This window comes from Microtus pennsylvanicus, chromosome 7 (assembly GCF_037038515.1).
Source record: "Microtus pennsylvanicus isolate mMicPen1 chromosome 7, mMicPen1.hap1, whole genome shotgun sequence".
NCBI classification, from domain to species: Eukaryota; Metazoa; Chordata; class Mammalia; order Rodentia; family Cricetidae; genus Microtus; species Microtus pennsylvanicus.
Window position 1 is genome coordinate 65,032,012 of NC_134585.1, and position 18,026 is coordinate 65,050,037.

The 18,026-nt window shown below is 42.5% G+C and overlaps 1 protein-coding gene across 1 annotated transcript in view; it reads right to left on the minus strand.

Moving 5' to 3' along the window:
* The window catches only part of Negr1 (neuronal growth regulator 1), a 690,101-nt gene that overhangs the window by 135,020 nt on the left and 537,055 nt on the right, over window positions 1–18,026 (minus strand). Inside the window, exons 5-6 of the mRNA XM_075981026.1 lie at window positions 10,763–10,883; window positions 839–990 (exon numbers count right to left, since the gene is read on the minus strand). Of these exons, the coding sequence (XP_075837141.1) occupies window positions 839–990; window positions 10,763–10,883 (273 nt within the window). The remainder of the gene's footprint in view (window positions 1–838; window positions 991–10,762; window positions 10,884–18,026) is intronic.

The following is an 18,026-nucleotide window of genomic DNA, read 5'->3' on the forward strand; positions in this document are numbered from 1 at the left end:
CCCCGAGCTAAGCACATTCTGGATGGGCCAACCACCTTACCTTTAAAATCTTTGACCTTAAGCTGAACATGCTCAAAAGTATTCTGCTCACATGGCAAGCCTCAAATTTTTACCCATGTACATAAGTACAGACTCTTTAAATAACAACCCCACACTTCCTTTGTTAGACAGGAGATGCTGCTTTGTGAAGGAACCCACACTCTATCCGCAGCAGTGAATCCATGAATCCATGCTCTTCCGATTTGACTGCTTGGTCCTGCTTGTTCTTGGCTGAAACTCACCAAGAGACAGCTCATTGCATTCAGATGTGTTTACAATGTAGCATTTATCATAGTCAACCTCTACAATGTATTTCACGATATAGTTTTGACTAAACATGCTATGTAGGCAGACTGAATACTTTCTCAATACTTGTTTACCCATTATTCCATTTTATTTATAGCATGTGAATTTTTGGTAACGCCACAATGAGTGTCTAAATAACAACCAAGAGTAAACGCAAGTCATGGCTTATTCCGTGCTTCAAAAGAGAACTTTAAAAAACAAAAACAAAAACCAGATAAACCCTATTAACCATGTTCAATCAGAAGTGTTTCAGCTATTTCTGTGACATCCCCCAGGGCAGATGTTACAGAACTCTAAGACAGTTTTATATGTAGAGGTTTACAGTTATTATAAGGTTCTCAAACACCCAGATAATTTCAGAACAACTTCCAACTTCTAAGGTACTTGTATTAGGATAAGGCCTAAGGTGAGCACACTTCATTCTTGGGCTCCTTTCTGCTCATGCAGAGAAGCCCAGCACTCTTGGAGTATGCTTTGGTACTTTGTTACTTACGGTTGAGGGGCAGGCTCGCATTCGTTGTGCCCAGTTTATTGGCAGCCACACAGGTATAGTTGCCGAAGTGCTCCTGTGTCACGTTGGTCACTGTGAGGATGGACCTTGTGCTAAAATTCTGAATGATGATTCCTTGTTGGCCATTGAAGAGCCTGGAGGACATAATACACTCTAGTAAGTATAGGTCTTGAACATCAGCTTCAAGTTCAGTTTAGGCAGAGTTGCTATGGAAACCTGTAAGCTTCAGTGTCACCACTTCTACATGGACCTCAGCAACATGGTGCTAGCCCTGTTCTGTAACACTTCTGTTACTCTGGTGGATTTGAAAAAGGCAGGCTTAAGAGCTGTCCTTTGCTCTCATGGATTAGCAAGCCAGACCTTGATCTTCATGTGTACTCTCCCTAGTGTATGAATTAACCCAGCAGAGCAAATGCTTCTCATCTGTCAAAGCCCAGGAAGAAGAAAAAGGACATAGATACTGGCCCAAAAGCTGGGTCAATCACATCTGCATAAGTTGACTGGTTTATAGGAGCCTAAGACATTTTAGATGACATTCATGGGTAACTTCTCTGAAATCATATGTTACAACTGTGATAGGATTCAAGTCAAAAGTCAACGCCATATAGCTGTTGCCATGGACACCAAGGCAGAGATGACTTCCTTCAACCTAGAGAGAGAAGCATAGCAATGCAGAGGATTTTAGGATTGACTTCTCCTTGATACTCCTACTGACTTCCTGAATGTGTCTTGCCAAACAAAGCATCTCAGGCCCTCATTCAAGTGAGCTGGCCCAGCTCCATGGTTTAGTAACAGATAGCATCTCTCCATTTCTGCTTCTTCCTGACTCAACCCTTGGTGCTCAGCTCCTACTGTTCCTGTTGCTCAGACCTCATGTCATCTGGTCTGTGTTCTATTGTTTCTTAATGGACTCTCTTCCCTGTGCAACCTACTATTTCATTGCTCTTCAGTTGGCACATACATTAGGTTTCCTGGACAGACTGAATTTTTTTGAAGCTCCAGAGTACAGGGGCATGCTTTGTATGACATTGGAATTGTGCGCCATTCACAGTAGTGTCCCAAGTACATGCATACATAGGTCAATGGAGTCAGGGTACATGAGAGGAAGCCAAATGGAAGATGTTTTCTTTATAAATATAGGTTCTGCCTCAAGGAAGATAAAACCAGGTTTTACCTTTTTTTTTTTTTCTTTTTGCTAATCTCAGACTTATGTAAAAGAGATACAGTAATACAGGGTGGGTAAATTCCCCCTGCAAATGGCCAGGTAGATTTTCCTCTCATGTATGTTTCTGTACTATAGGTGTCTGATCATGAAGAAGCTCATACATGGCCTCCATGGAATATGCACTGACCTATGCTCTCTAGCTCACACTGAATCATCACAAACCATTCTACTTGTAATAAGAATCAGAAGTAGCAAGATATGATTACTCTGGGCATTACTTCAATTTCCTTAGTGGCTGAATTTGACTTATTCAAAACGTAAACTTTAAACAGATTAATAAAACTTTAGTAGAATAAGGATTAAACAAAACTTAAACTTCAACAGTAACAATGATTCCCAATTTTAAATAAGAATATAGCATGAAAATCAAAACGAAAATGTGTGGTAAATTCTTAGTGCCTTATTATAAGCTTTCATGCCTCACATTAATAACCTTTAATCAATGGATTAATTAATTAAGTAATATAATTTGGTTTTCAAAGATCGTTTACTTACTATGTATACAGTGTTCTGCTTGAATGCCAGAAGAAGGCACCAGATCTCATTACAGATGGTTGTGAGCCACCATGTGGTTGCTGGGAATTGAACTCAGGACCTTTGGAAGAGCAGGCAATGCTCTTAACTTCTGAGCTATCTCTCCAGCCCTAAGTAATATAATTTGATGCCTGAGATTGAACCCAGGGCTAAGTGAACACTCTACCAACTGGGAAAAATCTACACGCATCCCTTTAAATTCTTTATTTGAAAATGATTGTATATAATACATGTTCAGATCAGTTTCGTTTCCCTGCCTGCATTGGTACTGGGATTTAAGTCACTGTGGCCATGTCTGTTATAGATACATTTTCCGAGGGCTCTGAAATTTCCTGGATTTCTGAATTCCCAATGTGCCCCAAACCAGAACTGTCTTGTTGCTACAGAACTGAGAAGAAATGAACTAGAATCTTCTGCTTGAACTCTGAGATGTTCTCAAGGGAGCGCATTCAGAAGCGCTCTTGCTTGTCTTTGCCATGGCGTTCTCTCTGGGTGCCTAGCTTTCAGTTTCCTGCTCTACAGATGTAGCTGAGTCATGCATCAGTATGCCCACGCTCTGTTCAGCCCCTGCTAGAACATCCCAGCAGTAGCATCTGCACCGTTACCACAGCAGCACTGGAGAGCACCAGCCCACCAGCCGGGAGATGATGAGGACGCTGAGAGAGAAGCGTCTTCCCTCAGGACTGTCTCTGGGGAAAGCTGCTTTCCTGAAATTAATGAAGTCTATAGCTAACTTCCTTCTACAGCTGGAAGTTGCAGAACTGTTGATCCCGTAAACACCCTTTAGGACATGCTCCTCCCCTGGAGTGCTTTGCAAAGTCTTCTTTGAGACAGTGTAACTACCAAAGTGGTTTGTGTGTCCAGAGGATGTGCCTCGGTGACTTTATCACAGGGATCTTGGCCTGAGAGTTTTATCAAATAGTCAATCAATTCTGAAAACATTTGCTAAGTCATTATGGATGAGGGGGGGGTTCTATGTCAAGGGGTCAGAAACTAGATTATCTTAAGTCTGGCTTTCTAAAGGCTGAAACCAAGGAGAAGAAGCAGCTCTGCCACAGATGAACCCTACCCTAGGCACTGAATGCCAAACTAAGAGCCCGCTTGAAAGCTCTAGCATGTATGACATTAATGTGATCAAAACCAAATAGTGAATATTTTAATTGCTGACTTATTTTTCTTTTTGAAAATTTATTTCAAGATGATTCTCTGTAACTATATTTTTTATGAAGAGACTTTCTTAGGTGAGAAGCTAGGGACGTTGGTTCGGCACTGCTTGAGAATGCAAACCTGAGTTTGATCCCCAGCATTTTATAAGGGGGTGTGACAGTACACACTTCTAATTAGGAGGTGGAGACAGGGCAAGCCCTCTGAAGCTTCAAGGTCATCCTTAGTCACAGAGGAAGGTGATACCTAGCTTGGCCCGGCGAGGTCCTTCAGATAAAGAGATAGAGTCAGGTGGTGGTGGTGCACACCTTTAATCCCAGCACGTGGGAGGTGGAAGCAGGTGGATCTCAATGAGTCTGGGACCAGCTTGATCTACAGAGTGAGTTCCAGGACAGCTAGGACTGTTATACAGGGAAACCTTGGGTACAGCCAAAAGAATAAAAAAAGATGAGATAGAGATAGAAATATAGATAAACATTCTCTTATATTGTTTTATACTGCCTGATTGTTTCTTGTACCCTTTCTCTACCAGGAAGAGACTCTCTGCTGAAGTAGGAGTTAACATCATGCACCAGGATTCCTGCTCCTGACAAGAACAGCCAGAGCATGTGGTACTTACAGGGAAGTACCTGTCCATTTATCCTTGTTGATGTTCACCAGGATAACTTGGGTATAAGATCCTTCAACTACTCAGACCCTGCTGTCTTCCACTACTGGTATCAGACCAAGTTTGCTTCAAATTGAGGGCCATGGCTCTGACTCTCTGTCTCTTGCCAATGCCTAATAAATCTGGGAGTTGCAGGCTGTTTGCTTTGCCAGCATCTTCTGTGGGCTACCAAGAACAGAGCCCCATGAGGAATCACTGTATTAGAACAGAGTCCTGTAGTTTCCAGCGCCTGGGGTAACACATGGAAACCAGGGGCACTTAGCCACCAAGTGATCACAAATTATGATCATTACCTCCTTTGGGCTATAGCTATCTAAGGTGATGATCCAGTAGCAACTTCACCAGAGAAAATGCAACAGCAGTGTCAGCATCAACGGCTAAGATTGCAAACATAACTGGGGCAGTGGCATTGTGCCTCACTCGGTCTCGGGCCTCACTCCGCTTTGGGAACTATTGCCTGCTCTTTCTTTCCAGGCCAGAATTAACAATAAATACCATTGGCCCAGAGTCATGACTGTATTTCTATTCTCACCATGCATGGGAATGCTTCACATATATGTGGATGTGGTAATTGCTCTCAATACATAACCGAAAATCTCCAGTATTTGTACATGAATGTGTGGTGTCAAGATATTCATTCAGTGAAAATTTGCTGAGAATATGAATGGATGTTCTTGGCAACCGTAGCAGATAGGTGCTATTAGTCCTAGTTCAGAGAAGAGAAACCAGAAGTTTAGAAGGATGAAGCTAATTCATCTTCTACCAATGTTTAAATCAGGCTCTCCTCTGACTGTAGATGTACACCCATCACAACAGTTAGTGTTGACCTCTTCAAGCAGAAACTGGGTGTTGTGTTCGAGTCCAGGAAACAGATGCCGCAGGAAAGCTGAGTTGGGCCATGGAACAAAACAGCGGAGTGATAGAGTGAGCTGACATGCCGCAGCCACGCCAGGAAAGCTGGGCTCTCTCCAGGTGGAGAGTCTAACGGGGTAGAAAGTCAATGCACAGCAAGCTTTGATTCTGGGGGCTTCCTGGATATCTTTCTGGGCCTCCTGACAAATTCTGGGACTTAGTTCTGCCGTGAGTGAGGCTATGCACACACCTGCCGCAGGCCTCCCCTGGAGTCAGTCTCTAAGGTTGCACATAGCTTGAGATAAGGAGCTAGAAATGCTCTCTTCCTCCCTCTGGAGCCATGCCCTAACATGCACCCCATTGACAGGAGTGACTGCTTGTGGTTTAATCTGTATAATTGGGGAGGGGATAATGTCTCCTTGTGCAACGTGGTCAAGAATGGCAGCAAATCAGTCATGGACCAAAAATGTGACATCTTTAGTTATTAAACTGTCTCCAGAGTTCAAGTTCTGTAGAGTTGTGGTGTTGCTGAGCCCAAACCCGACCTGGCTGTGTTAGCAGCTGAACGTCAGTCACGTCTCCTCATGTGGATTTAGCTGCACATCTTCAGGCATTTTTCTGCATACTTTGGATTCCTGTCCATCTTGCCTGTGAGTGTGGAACTGTTTAGTGAAAACATTTCTCAATGCCTTTGTTGTTTATTGTACCCTAAGCACGTTGTAGAACAGTGCTGGCCAGTTAAAGCATGGCACACAGTGATTGTCACAGGCTTGGCTATGTAAATTAGGCCGTTACATCCTTATAAATCTCTATGCTTTCATCTGTGAAATGGGAGAAACTAGCCCAGTAGCAAACCACGGGTGTAAAAGTTGTTTTTAAATGGCAATGTGTACTCAAACGTGTACCTCAAATGTAGAGACCAGAGTAGGACATGGGAAACCACTGTTCAGTGACAGGGTCTGTTCCTTAGGAAGGACACACTGCTTCTCAGACCACAGCCACATATTCAATATTGAATATACAAGAAATTGTTTTTAAATATTTAAATTATTTTTAAAGCCAGGTAAGTGACAGAAAATATCACAATGTTGTGACTTCAGGACATGCCAAACTCAGTATCAGTCATGTGCCCTTTATCAATCTCATCCAGGTTTTTTGGGCGATCCCCAGGGCAGGCAAAAGAAACCAAAAGTGAAAAGGAGAAGAAGTGAGAGCGGCAAGAAACCAGTGGGGAAGGGAGTTCCATGGCCTGCTGCTGCAGCCACCTTTTACTTTACTATGAGGCCTGACACTTGAGGCTGGAGAAGAGTAAGGTAGCGTTTATTCCTGGGAGCATTCTGGATACTATTATGCATCACTGTCTGAGCCCTAAGGGATATCTATCTTTAGTTGTGCATCTGAATAAATTAATATTATTATAATACATTAGGATACTTTAATGATTTTAGACTTTATTAAGCTATTTAAAATGTATGCCTTGTTTACTCTATCAATTTTAATGAAATTAATAAATTTAGATCAGAGACTTTTGGGCTGCCTTATGAGGGACAGTTTGATTTACTTTGGGGGGGACCTTGAAGCCCCACATGGAATAAACAAAGGCTACACTGCAGGGCCACCTCTTGCGAATAACAGTGGGTCCTATACCCTTGACAACCTCGGCAATGACTGAATCTCTTCATTCTGCTTGAATGAAGAGATCAATCTGTTCATTCTTTTTTATTGATTTTTGTTGAGTTCTACACTTTTCTCTGCTCCCCTCCCTGCCTCTCCTCTTTCCCCTCCAACCCTCTCCAAGGTCCTCATGTTCCAAATTTACTCAGGAGATGTTGTCTTTTTCTACTTCCCATGTAGATTAGATCTATGTAAGTCATTGCCAGGAACTGCCACCAGCATCATCTCTCTGGCCATGTGAATGTGTGTGTGCATGTGTGTGAGTGTGCGTGTCTCTGTGCATTTATCTGTATCTGTGTGTGTGTGATTGTGCATGTCTGCATGTGTGTATTTGTGTCTGTGTGTAATGTACCTGTGTGTATGTATCTATATATGTGTATGTTCATGTGTGTCTATGTGTGTATGTGTTTGAGTGTGTGAGCGTTTGTGTGTGGTTGTGCATGCATGTACATGTGAGTGCATATGTGTATATGTGTGTGTGTGATTGTGTCTGTGTATGCATGTGTATGTATATGTCTTGCATGTAAGCATCTATGTGTTAGTGCATATGTGCATGTCTCCATGCATGTATATGTGTATGCATGTGCATATTGTGTGTGCATGTGTGTATATATACATGTGTCTATATATGCATGTATGTGTGTGTATGTATATCTGAATGAAAATTTATCTTTGACAGCCTTGGTGTAAGAGACATGGACATATGTAAACATATTCTTAATTACAAGTAAAATCTTGTGTAGATTATTTCTGAATGTTTATAGAAGGGTCACAGATGAAAGATTTCTGAGAACCAAAGAGCTTGCAAGAACTATTCCATGGTGGTGGAGTCTCTGACAGAAACTTCCTCCTGGATAGGATCCTGGGAGCTCAAAAGAAACTCTGAAACCTAATATATCTGTCCCTATGGAATGTATACCTAATCCCATTTTGTTTCTGGGCATTCACTACAGTCATTGGGAGTTATTAGTGAGTGTTTCTTTGAGCCATCTTTTGTTCTGCGAATCAGTAATCAACTTGAAATGGTATTTCTCTTGGTGTTTTGTCTTTCCAAATGATTTCTGATAGACTGTGAAGCCATCCTGAGTGTCAGAGTAACAGGGTTGATCCATGGACCCTACCTGAAGATTTATGAGACCCAAGCTCTGCTACCAACTGCCCCAACTTGTGCAGACAATTAGGAAATGCTTTGTTTTCTGCACACAGAAGGAAGAGCATGGGCACCTGTCGGCACTCTCTCTTAGGAGCCAGCGTCTATCGGCAGCTCAGAGTGCCCCCTCCATACAACAACGGGCGAGCTTCACTCTGAAGAGGTGAACATCTGAACAGCCCAGGCTTTCAGGGCAGATCACCTATGTGCAGACAGGTACTGTAAGCAGATCCTTGACTCTCCTGAGTTCCACAGAGAAACTGCCTTGGTCGTTTGAGAGGACATTATTGTACCACTGGTTGGGAGTTTGGGTATTTCTTCAGCTATAGCTCAAATAGTGGTAGGTGTGCATTACCTTCTGAACCGACTGAGTTTCTACCTTTCGTATGTGCATCTGATTGTGACATTTTCTACAGGTGTGTGAGTTTTGGAAACATTGGTGGGACTGAAGCTTCCTGCCTGCATTGACTACATCCCATTGCTGCCTTTGCATAGGCTCCAAAGATCCCCCTGGATCACGGGAGCCTTTTGGCTATATTAAAGGATTTGGGAGGGGGCATGACTCCAGAGCATTAGAGGCAATTGGAAATGAGGGGAGCATGGACAGGACCCCATATTTGGAGGACAAGTGATTCTTACTGTTAGCTTTTAGGAGCTAACAGCCACAGATCCAAATCTGACTTAGAAAGACAGGTTAAGACAATCTTAATCAGCGTTAAACTATCTTTTATGGAGAACAGGAGGCTCGGGGCTCTGGCAGAGATGTCTTAATGGAAGGAAGAATTGAGGCTCCATTTACTACAGACGTGGACAAGATTGCCTCATGCTCATGGATATTTCTTGGGCAACCAAATGAGATTGTATCTGAGCAGAGGGCTTTGTGACTTTCAGAAAGCAGAGCAGTGCTCTCCACGATAACAGTCACACAGATCACCACAAATGAACCTTCCAACCTGGGTTTCCAGAACCATACACAGGCTATCTCGGAGGATGCACAAGCTCAGAGAGCGGAACGAGAGGAACTGCACACAGGTGTATCTAACCCTGTTTAACCATGTTTAAGCCATAGGGGCTCCTAGAAAGCCATTGAGAGGAAGAATTGTGGACAGCGTAAGTTAATTAGAGAAATGATTGAGAAACTGAAACTCTCCCTATTACAAGACATGTATATAAAACATTTCCAAACATTGAGGCAAAAACATGGTTGCTTAGAGCGAAGCATGCTGGGACAGCCTTCATGATTGAGATAAACCTTCTGTTGGGATGGGAGGCTGCTTTCAGTCTATCAGCTTCTGATTCTGATTTCAAAAGCAGAAGATAAGGAAACAGCTAAGGGGTAAAGCGCTTGCTGGTCATTAGGGTTCATGTTCACTCCCCCAGGAAAAGCCAGGGTGGTGGGAAATGCTTATAATCTCAGAATTGGGAAGACAGGGGTAGGAGGCACCTACTAGCCCGGCCAATATAGCGAATTCTGGTTAGGTGAGAGGCTATGTCCCAGAGACAAGGTGGAAAGATCTCACTGCCTCTTCTGTGGAAAGGGAATGAACCTGGGTACGGATATTTGACCTCTACATGTACATCTAGGGATAAGCACACTAACCACACATGAACATGCATTCAGTGTTCACGTGCAAATACAATAAAGCCCAGACAACTGTTTGCATCACATTCATGCTCATTCATTGTGACCATATGCAAGTTCTTGTGTGGTTTCATGGATTTCCTTTACAGATGTCAGCTGAGTAGTTATGATTGTGATCTGTGTGTGTAAATCCTACACACAGTGCTTCAATAGAATGGCCGAGAGTATTTAGTTTGATATTTAGACTTAAAAATGGCAGCTTCACAAAGTTCCACTTACCATTTTTCTTGGTTATATTCTTTAGATTTGGAGGAAAATACAAATCTACAGAGATAATACACACTCCATTCCGTATTATAGCCTTCAGTTAACCCACCGCAGTCTTCACTTCTGGCTTGGTACGAGCTACTGAAGAGTTTTAAGTGAATCTACTACTGGGAAATAAAGTGAAATCTCTTGGCTCATATCTTTCCTTGCTCAATAGCTCTTGCCAAGATTTCTGGGACATCCCTAGGGCACAGCCATACCAAGCAGAAGTTAAAGAGTGGTGTTAAACTCCTTGCTTAGCTCTCTGTTTGCATGCACGACTTCTCCTCTACAGGCCTGACAACGAGAGATTATTAACACACAAGCCTATAAAACAAAACATTAAACTTTTACGTGGTGGAGTAAGGCAGGAATAAGACTTATTAAGGAAGCAGAGTACAGACTGCAACCCCTATTGCTTTTGAAGTGTCCTTGTGTAATCCATGCCCAGGCCCTTGAGAGGCATGTTGCCTCTCAAGTAAACATGGTTTCTAGGAAGAGACAGACAGAGCAGGGAGAGGTATCAGCAGTGGGACATCTGCAAGTATCTCTGAGATCACAAGAGGCAATGTGGATGTTTCTCCTAGAAAGCTATTAGCTCCTCAGCCCCGGCGAGAGTCCTCCATCCTGTTTGCCCATAGGGGATGCTGAGGTTCAGTCAAGCAAGTTGCAGAAATTGCTGAGAGTTAGTATTGGCACACAAACATTAGCACAAAGTGCTTGAAACACAGTGATGCTCACAAGGCCCTTACTTCTTCTCTCCTTTGTACCATTCGAAGGCTGGCGGAGGCACACCTGCACCCTCGCATCTTATCAGTCCACTGCGTCCGGGGGTCACGGTGCCAGACTTAATTTCCTGAATCGTAGGTGCAACTGAAAAAGAAACAAAAACACCTTGGTGGGTAAAGAGAAGTAATCTTCGGCAGAGATGGCACAGACACACAGACACACACAGGCACACAGACACACACACACACGCACGCACGCACAGGGACACGCACACGCATGCGCGTGATTCAATGCCTTTTATATTCAAAACAATCTCATGCCTGGCAGTCCAGTGAATACAAGCCCCTGTGTTTTATGCTTTAAACACCAGACCAGTCATTTTTGGCTCCATTTTTTAAGCTGGACAATAGATGAATGTTCTCGGGGAGTACAGAGTAAATGCAATACATTTTGGCTGGGTTTCTATTGGAAAAATAGCACAGTGAGACGACCACCTCATCTGTATCCCGGTCAAACCGCACTCCATCTAATCCTCCTTTATTGAACGATCACAGGCAGCTGGCACTTGCCGGCTGCTTCAGGTTCTTGATTTCCTCACATAACGCTCTGAGCTTGGGTGACATTATTTCCATTTTACCTACATGAAAACCTAAGTGCAGAGACACTAAACATTGAATGAGGGTGAAACAGCTACTCCGATGCACAGTTTGAAGTCAACCGTGGTGACTTTCGTGATGAGTGACTCTGTGATGTTGTCTTGTGTCTCCCTATACTCTCCATTTCCAAAGCTCTGGAGTCTGTTCTGGCTGCTGTGTCCTCCATACTCCTCCCTGTGGCTCCAGCTAAAGCAACTTTCTTTGCACTAAGTGATTTATTGGAATTTCTCAAACCACTGACTTTAGTAGCCGAATGGGTATTGAGCCTTCAACACGTGGCAGACAGTTCTCAAAGAGCAACAAAGTCAAATTCTTCGCACAACTAAGCATGAGTCATAGACAGGGTGGGTGAGACAGAAAGAGACTACAAAGAGCAAGTGTCATAGCTAAACAGCTTAGATAAAATGCACAGTGTTAGGGAGTAGCAAATGGACTGTGGTGTGTGTCATGCATTGGTAGCACACACGCTAGCATTTTGTGGGCCCTGAGTTCACAGCAGCATCACCAGAAAGATATCAAGGAAGGCAGCAGTTTCATCTAGGCATCTCAGGTGTTCTTTCTGGTGTATGTGATTGCAGAAACTGCGAGTCCTTCCTGAGAAGGAAGGATTTTGAAACAGTAGATGGGGGTGTGTGTGCTAGCTTTGTGGATATCTGAAGAAAGCCTCCCAGGTAAAGAAAATAGCTAAGCCATGAGACCCTGAAGCCACAGTAATTCTCATTTTGGTGAAACAGAGAGGGGATAGGATCAAAATGAGTGCAGGATGGAGGCCAGGAAAGACCCTACGGGGATCTAAAAAAAATGGCGCACTGTATCACAGGGATATCACCAGATTTGTGCCTCACAAGGGTCATGGGATGCTGTGCTGAGGAAGGGCCTGTATGAGGTCAGAAGAGATGATACGGGAAGCTCTGGGGACGGCTGCGAAGGGGGGCGCTCTGTGCTGACACACAAGGATGGGGAAATAGGTTTTGTGCACATTTGCTGGGTTCCACTGAGAAGTTGGGGCCAACAGAACTTCTTGACAGAAGAAAATAAGACGTGAAGACACCAGGAGGCAGGGGTGATTGGCTTAGAACACTGGAAGGTTTTCCAGGATAGCTTCTTGGTGTGATGGGAATGGTCAGGAAGAAGATGATGTCCACACGGTATGATGGAAAAGTCAAGCAGAAGGGGATATCCATGCGGTATGATGGGAACAGTCAGGAAGATGAGGATATTCATGCAGTGTGATGGGAATGGTCAGGAAGGAGAGGATGTCCACGCAGTATGATGAAAAAGTCAGGCAGAAGGGGATATCCATGCAGTATGATGGAAATAGTAAGGAAGAAGAGGCTTAGGGGGGATCTTAAGAGTTGAATGAAAATATCTTTTCATGAGTATTGCACTTAGAGCAAGGTTTGGATATAACAGATTCTAAATGACACCACACAGAGGAGTCCCTACAACTGGAAACTAGATGTACAAGTAACTTAAAAGTATGTCCTGGGTAAGTGTGTACTAGTGATACATTTGAGGTTTCTGTAGAAAGCAATAAAATCTGGAGACTTTAATGTTTGATTCCAGAATCTTGTGACTATGGAAACAGTAAGCACTCTTACAAGAGAATATTGTCTATCCTTTAAAAATATATGCTAAATTCACCATTTTCAGTTTCTGGTACTTCATTTTGAAAGAATAACACCTCTATTATCTGCAGTAATTTTATTCTCAATAGTAAAGTTTAAGTTATACTCTAAGGAAATAATGTAAGGTAATAATTTTAATTGCTTTAATAACAGTGAAAATAATGAAAGAATGTTTATCAGAAATGTTTGAATGAGAAAATAATATGAAATAATATATGTGTGCATGTAATTAAAGATATGAATGTACATGTAGAGGCAGACACACAATATAAGGAACAATTAAATAATCCATTACTTTCATTTTGAGTAGAGATGGAGAACGCAGCTGAAGACAAATGAGGCCCCTCCCACAGCATCAGTAGCTCTGTGTCTGCCTGCTTGAGAGAGGTGGAGGTAAGGCATCTTGCCGAGCTGCTTTTCTGAGCCTCTTGTCATCATGATAACAGGCTATAGTCTCTTATGATTTCCAACTATCATTGAAGACAAAATTACCATATTCAGAAGTGATCAGAAGCTTCTGCTGATGGTAGGGTTAGGGAAATTAGTCTCCCATTTGTCAAGGGGGCCATGACTCATTACAAACAAATGCATGAAATCCCAAACATTGCCTGAAAACCCAGGCGTAATGAACCAAAATAAGAACCTAATTCACCATTGAAAGGCTTTTATACAGTCCAGTGTGCAGATGGCTGGACACTGGGTGCTTGACAGTCAATGTTAAAGAGACAGTACCCTATCTGGGATCATGTAGACATCTCTGCAAAGACACTCACCATGGCACGAAAATGCATCAATCATGAATAGAAATATACATTAGAAAATGTCCCAAGTACTTATCGTGTGGTTGAGAGAATCAGAACTGAGGGCTGTGGGGTTCTACATGTGCAGAGAGCTTCTCATGGGCATTTTGTTTCATGCCTACAGCTATAAAGTGAGCTAAAGTATATTGATTTTTCTTAGAAAAATGAAAATTTATATTATATTTTAGTGCTATTGTGCATCTTTTGCAAACACTTTGTGGGGAACATGATTCACTTAATTATTCATTTTTCATAAATATTAAATTAAATTAACTTCTTAAAACATATAATAAATATATAAAATAAATATATAATAAATATAAAAAACTGAATGATAAAAGTCAAAAGTCCCTTTGTACAGCTGGACACAAACTCCAATGCACATGAAAGCAGTTTGGAGGAAGCTCTTTTATAAGGATCAATGGCCGAGCTCATTACTTGTGTGGGAGGAGTTGAGTGGAGAATCAAACTTTGGGAAAAGTAGCCATGAGTGGGGGCTACACGTAAGTGAAACAGGTCAAAGCCCAGAGGATGGTCAACGACTTCCAGGGGACATTTGAGAGGACATGGTGTGCATGCTTCTGTGATCTGTGTCCTGAAGCATGTGATAGACCAGCATAGCGGCTTTGGATGCTGTACTGTGGAGATGAGCCTTGGCAGATGTTTGAGCAGAAGAGTGGCATTTGCTTAGATCCATTCAGTCCTGGGCTGATAGCTGGAACAGCGAGCCAAGGGAAAGGAACAGAACAGGCAGACTTGTTGGGAGCTGCCCTGAAACCCCTCAAAATGACAAGAAAGCCATGGGTCTTAAAGAAGGTAGGATTTGTGAAAAACAGTTAAATAGATCATTGGCCATAGGTGGACCTAACTGGTTGGCTGGTAGCAGCTAGATGATTTAGGGAAATCCAGGTTCACAGTGCTTCCAACCCCAGGAGTTTGTTTAGACCCCAGAAATTTCTGGGGAAGCAAAGATTGCATCCCCACAGTGCTTCTCAGGGGTCACTCTGGCAACACAGTATGATGGTCATAGCATTCCAGAAGGACTTGTATGGGCTCCTTGTGGGCTTCTTATTTCTTAAGACATATTCTGGTCTGTTGGACCTATACTGTGCCATGGGGCACTGGAACCATAACTTGTAGCAGAATTGCCTTCCACAGGCTTCGACGTGCTTAGGAGCCAAAGTAATTTAGTGACTTTTTTTTTTTTTGATTTTTCGAGACAGGGTTTCTCCGTAGCTTTTTGGTTCCTGTCCTGGAACTAGCTCTTGTAGACCAGGCTGGCCTCGAACTCACAGAGATCCGCCTGCCTCTGCCTCCCAAGTGCTGGGATTAAAGGCGTGCGCCACCACCGCCCGACTTAATTTAGTGACTTTGAGTAAAGAAGAAGTTGCAACTATTTGCGTTGAGGGGGTAGGGTTACCCACTTGCTCAATAAACCTTATGCCCAATTAAATTTCCAACTGAACATGTAACAGCTGAAATCATAAATATGTTGGGCCAACTTGTGCAAAATAGCGATTCTATAGAAAAATGTTCTAAGTTTAAGAAAACGGATTAGTCTCTGCTCTGGAAAATGATTAAACGGGGTGACCGTTCTGTGAGTTTCTTTCTGTGCCAGCCATAAATACGGTGTCTAAAGAGGGGACACATGTATTGTCAAGAGCTTGTGTTTGAAAACCATTCTTCTTTTCACAGAAACTCTTTGCACCCATTCAAATGTAACATTTCTAAGACACTAAAGTGGCAAAGAAAGCCAGTGCTTGAGCCCTCAAATGTTATGAGTACAATGGTGTTCCTTGTGACTGCATTGGGCACATTTGAGCACAATGCTCTTTGCCAAGTCTTACGTGCCTGTAAGCTGGAGCAGAAGCACAGAGAAAAACAACCGATTTCAGAACAATGTCATCAGACAGATTTTAGGTACGCGCTAAGAGCAGATGCTGGGAAAGCCAGCACAAAAGTCAACCAGGGGCTGCTCAACACTTGTATGATTAGATGTTCCACAAAGAGGAGTCTTTCCTTTTCATTGTCTCTGTGGGGTTAATTCCTTGTGTTGTGGAGCCAGTCACTTCAAAAAGACGATAATGAAAGGTTCTTCATCAAAACTCCAGGCTGTGCAGGTGCAGAAAGCAGCAATGCTCTGCTTGGCACCCAAAAGCTTAATCAGACTCATTTGCCTAGTGACGTGACAACAGCCCAAAGGCCTCCTTGTCTTTTGCCATCCTCAGTTGGTGATTCGGCTACTTATAGCCTTGCCATCAGAAACACATGCATGCCAAATCATCACTTCAGTAGATTTCCTAAGCCAAGGTAGGTGAAATGTAACTTGGGAGACTCAGTGCTCAAATGCTGCCAACTCTCCACATACCTCAGAATGATGAGCAGTGGTAAAGGCAGAGTCTTAAATAAGTGCAATAAGGAAGCATGCCCAAGGAGGAATGGGGAGTGTAGGTTCACCAAAGAACAGGAAGTATCATCCTGACAGAAGCTATGTAGGCAGGAGAGCAGTGATGCCTTTGACTTGGATTCCAGAATTATTGAATTAAAATAAGGCAGTCTTTGAAAACAAAGTTTTCAGAAATCACTGCATGGAAGACATGTTCAGTCCCCCTCCCTGCGTGTGTGTGTGTGTGTGTGTGTGTGTGTGTGTGCATGCTTGCACACAGTTGTGGAATTCTAGCCAAGAGTTTGGGCAGTTAGAGATGTAGTTTAACACGTAGCAGTACCATAGCCCTTCTCCATATTACCATCACAGACAAGGAGATTAATAATTGAAAATATTTTCTCTGAAGACAGTAGAATCTCAGTGCACAAATAACCAACAATATGTCGGTATCTATTGATCCATAGAGGAAAGAAACAGATCAGAAAACCTCAAAAGAAAATGCGTTTTTGGTTTATAAACAAATTTAACTTCAAGGGTAGCCAAGAACTAAGCGTGTTATTGCTGATGGGTAAAGAGTGTAAAGAATTCATATCATCATAATGGTGACAAAAATCAGATCAAGATACAGTTGAATCTTTAGCTTCATGATGTGAGGACTTTAGCATTATATTCAACCTCTGGTCCGCATTCATCTTCAGCTTTCTACAATATTAAACTTATAGAAAGTGGTGAAGTGAGTGACAACAAGCCTCCACATGCACACGTATGTGGCCCTAACACTCATTAAATTAAATGCTTCTAAAGCTCAGTTTCTTCAGCTATAAAATAAGAGCTATCCACTTCCCCAAACTGCTGCAGTACATGACCACCCCTGAAGAGTTTAGCTTAGTGGTTTGCACTGAGTTAGAAGTCAATAAAAAACATCCAAAGCAGGAATTATCTCAGGAGAACAAGAAACATGGCCATACTCTCACTGAGCATGCTCTGTGTCAGGATACAGACAGGAAGCAGAGCTGATTTGTAAAGGTTTTTTATACTAGAAGCCACCAATTAACTCAACTGGATGCTAGTCTAGGATATTATTTCTTACTCGACAAGAAATCCATATACATCTCCTTTTTAGCAGTTGGTCAACTTAGCCGTCAGATAGGGTAGACTTTGCCTTACATTTGTTTGGCCAAGGAAGAAGAGATTGGACTTAAGAATGAGACAGAACACGAAAAATGCATGTAGCACTAAAGTACACCATTTAGAAAAACATGCACGGTGCTATGGAACCCTTTGCTTGGGCATTTCAAAATCAGTGCATTGATTCAGTTAAATATTTGATGAGGTCACATTCTTTTGGACAGGTTAAAAGTATGGCCCTAATTAACACATTTACAACAAAACCCCTGTACTTAAGCTTTGGGGAACATTGTGGAAGAGGAGGTGAAAAGCTTTGAAGAGCAGAGGATCAGGACGCTCAGTCAATAGGACACTAAGGAAAGCAGGAATCTCTGAGGATTGCGGGGGGTGGTAAGACATGGAATGCCTAAGAATGAACAAAAGTGTTATTAAAAACTTCTGCTTATTGTTCTAAATAACACAATATTTTTAATGAAAGACCAGTATCAGTTTTAAAATGAGGTTGGTCTGGATTTCACATATCTAAGATTCTTTCTTGTTATCAGTCTGAACAATGACACCAGTAATATTGGTGATAAATGGATTCCTTTGAGCTCCTCATGGGATCATTTTCCGTCTGACCTTAGCTTTACCCAAAACTGCAAACACAAACAATCAGGGATGGAACTGCAGGCTGGAGTGGTTTCTGC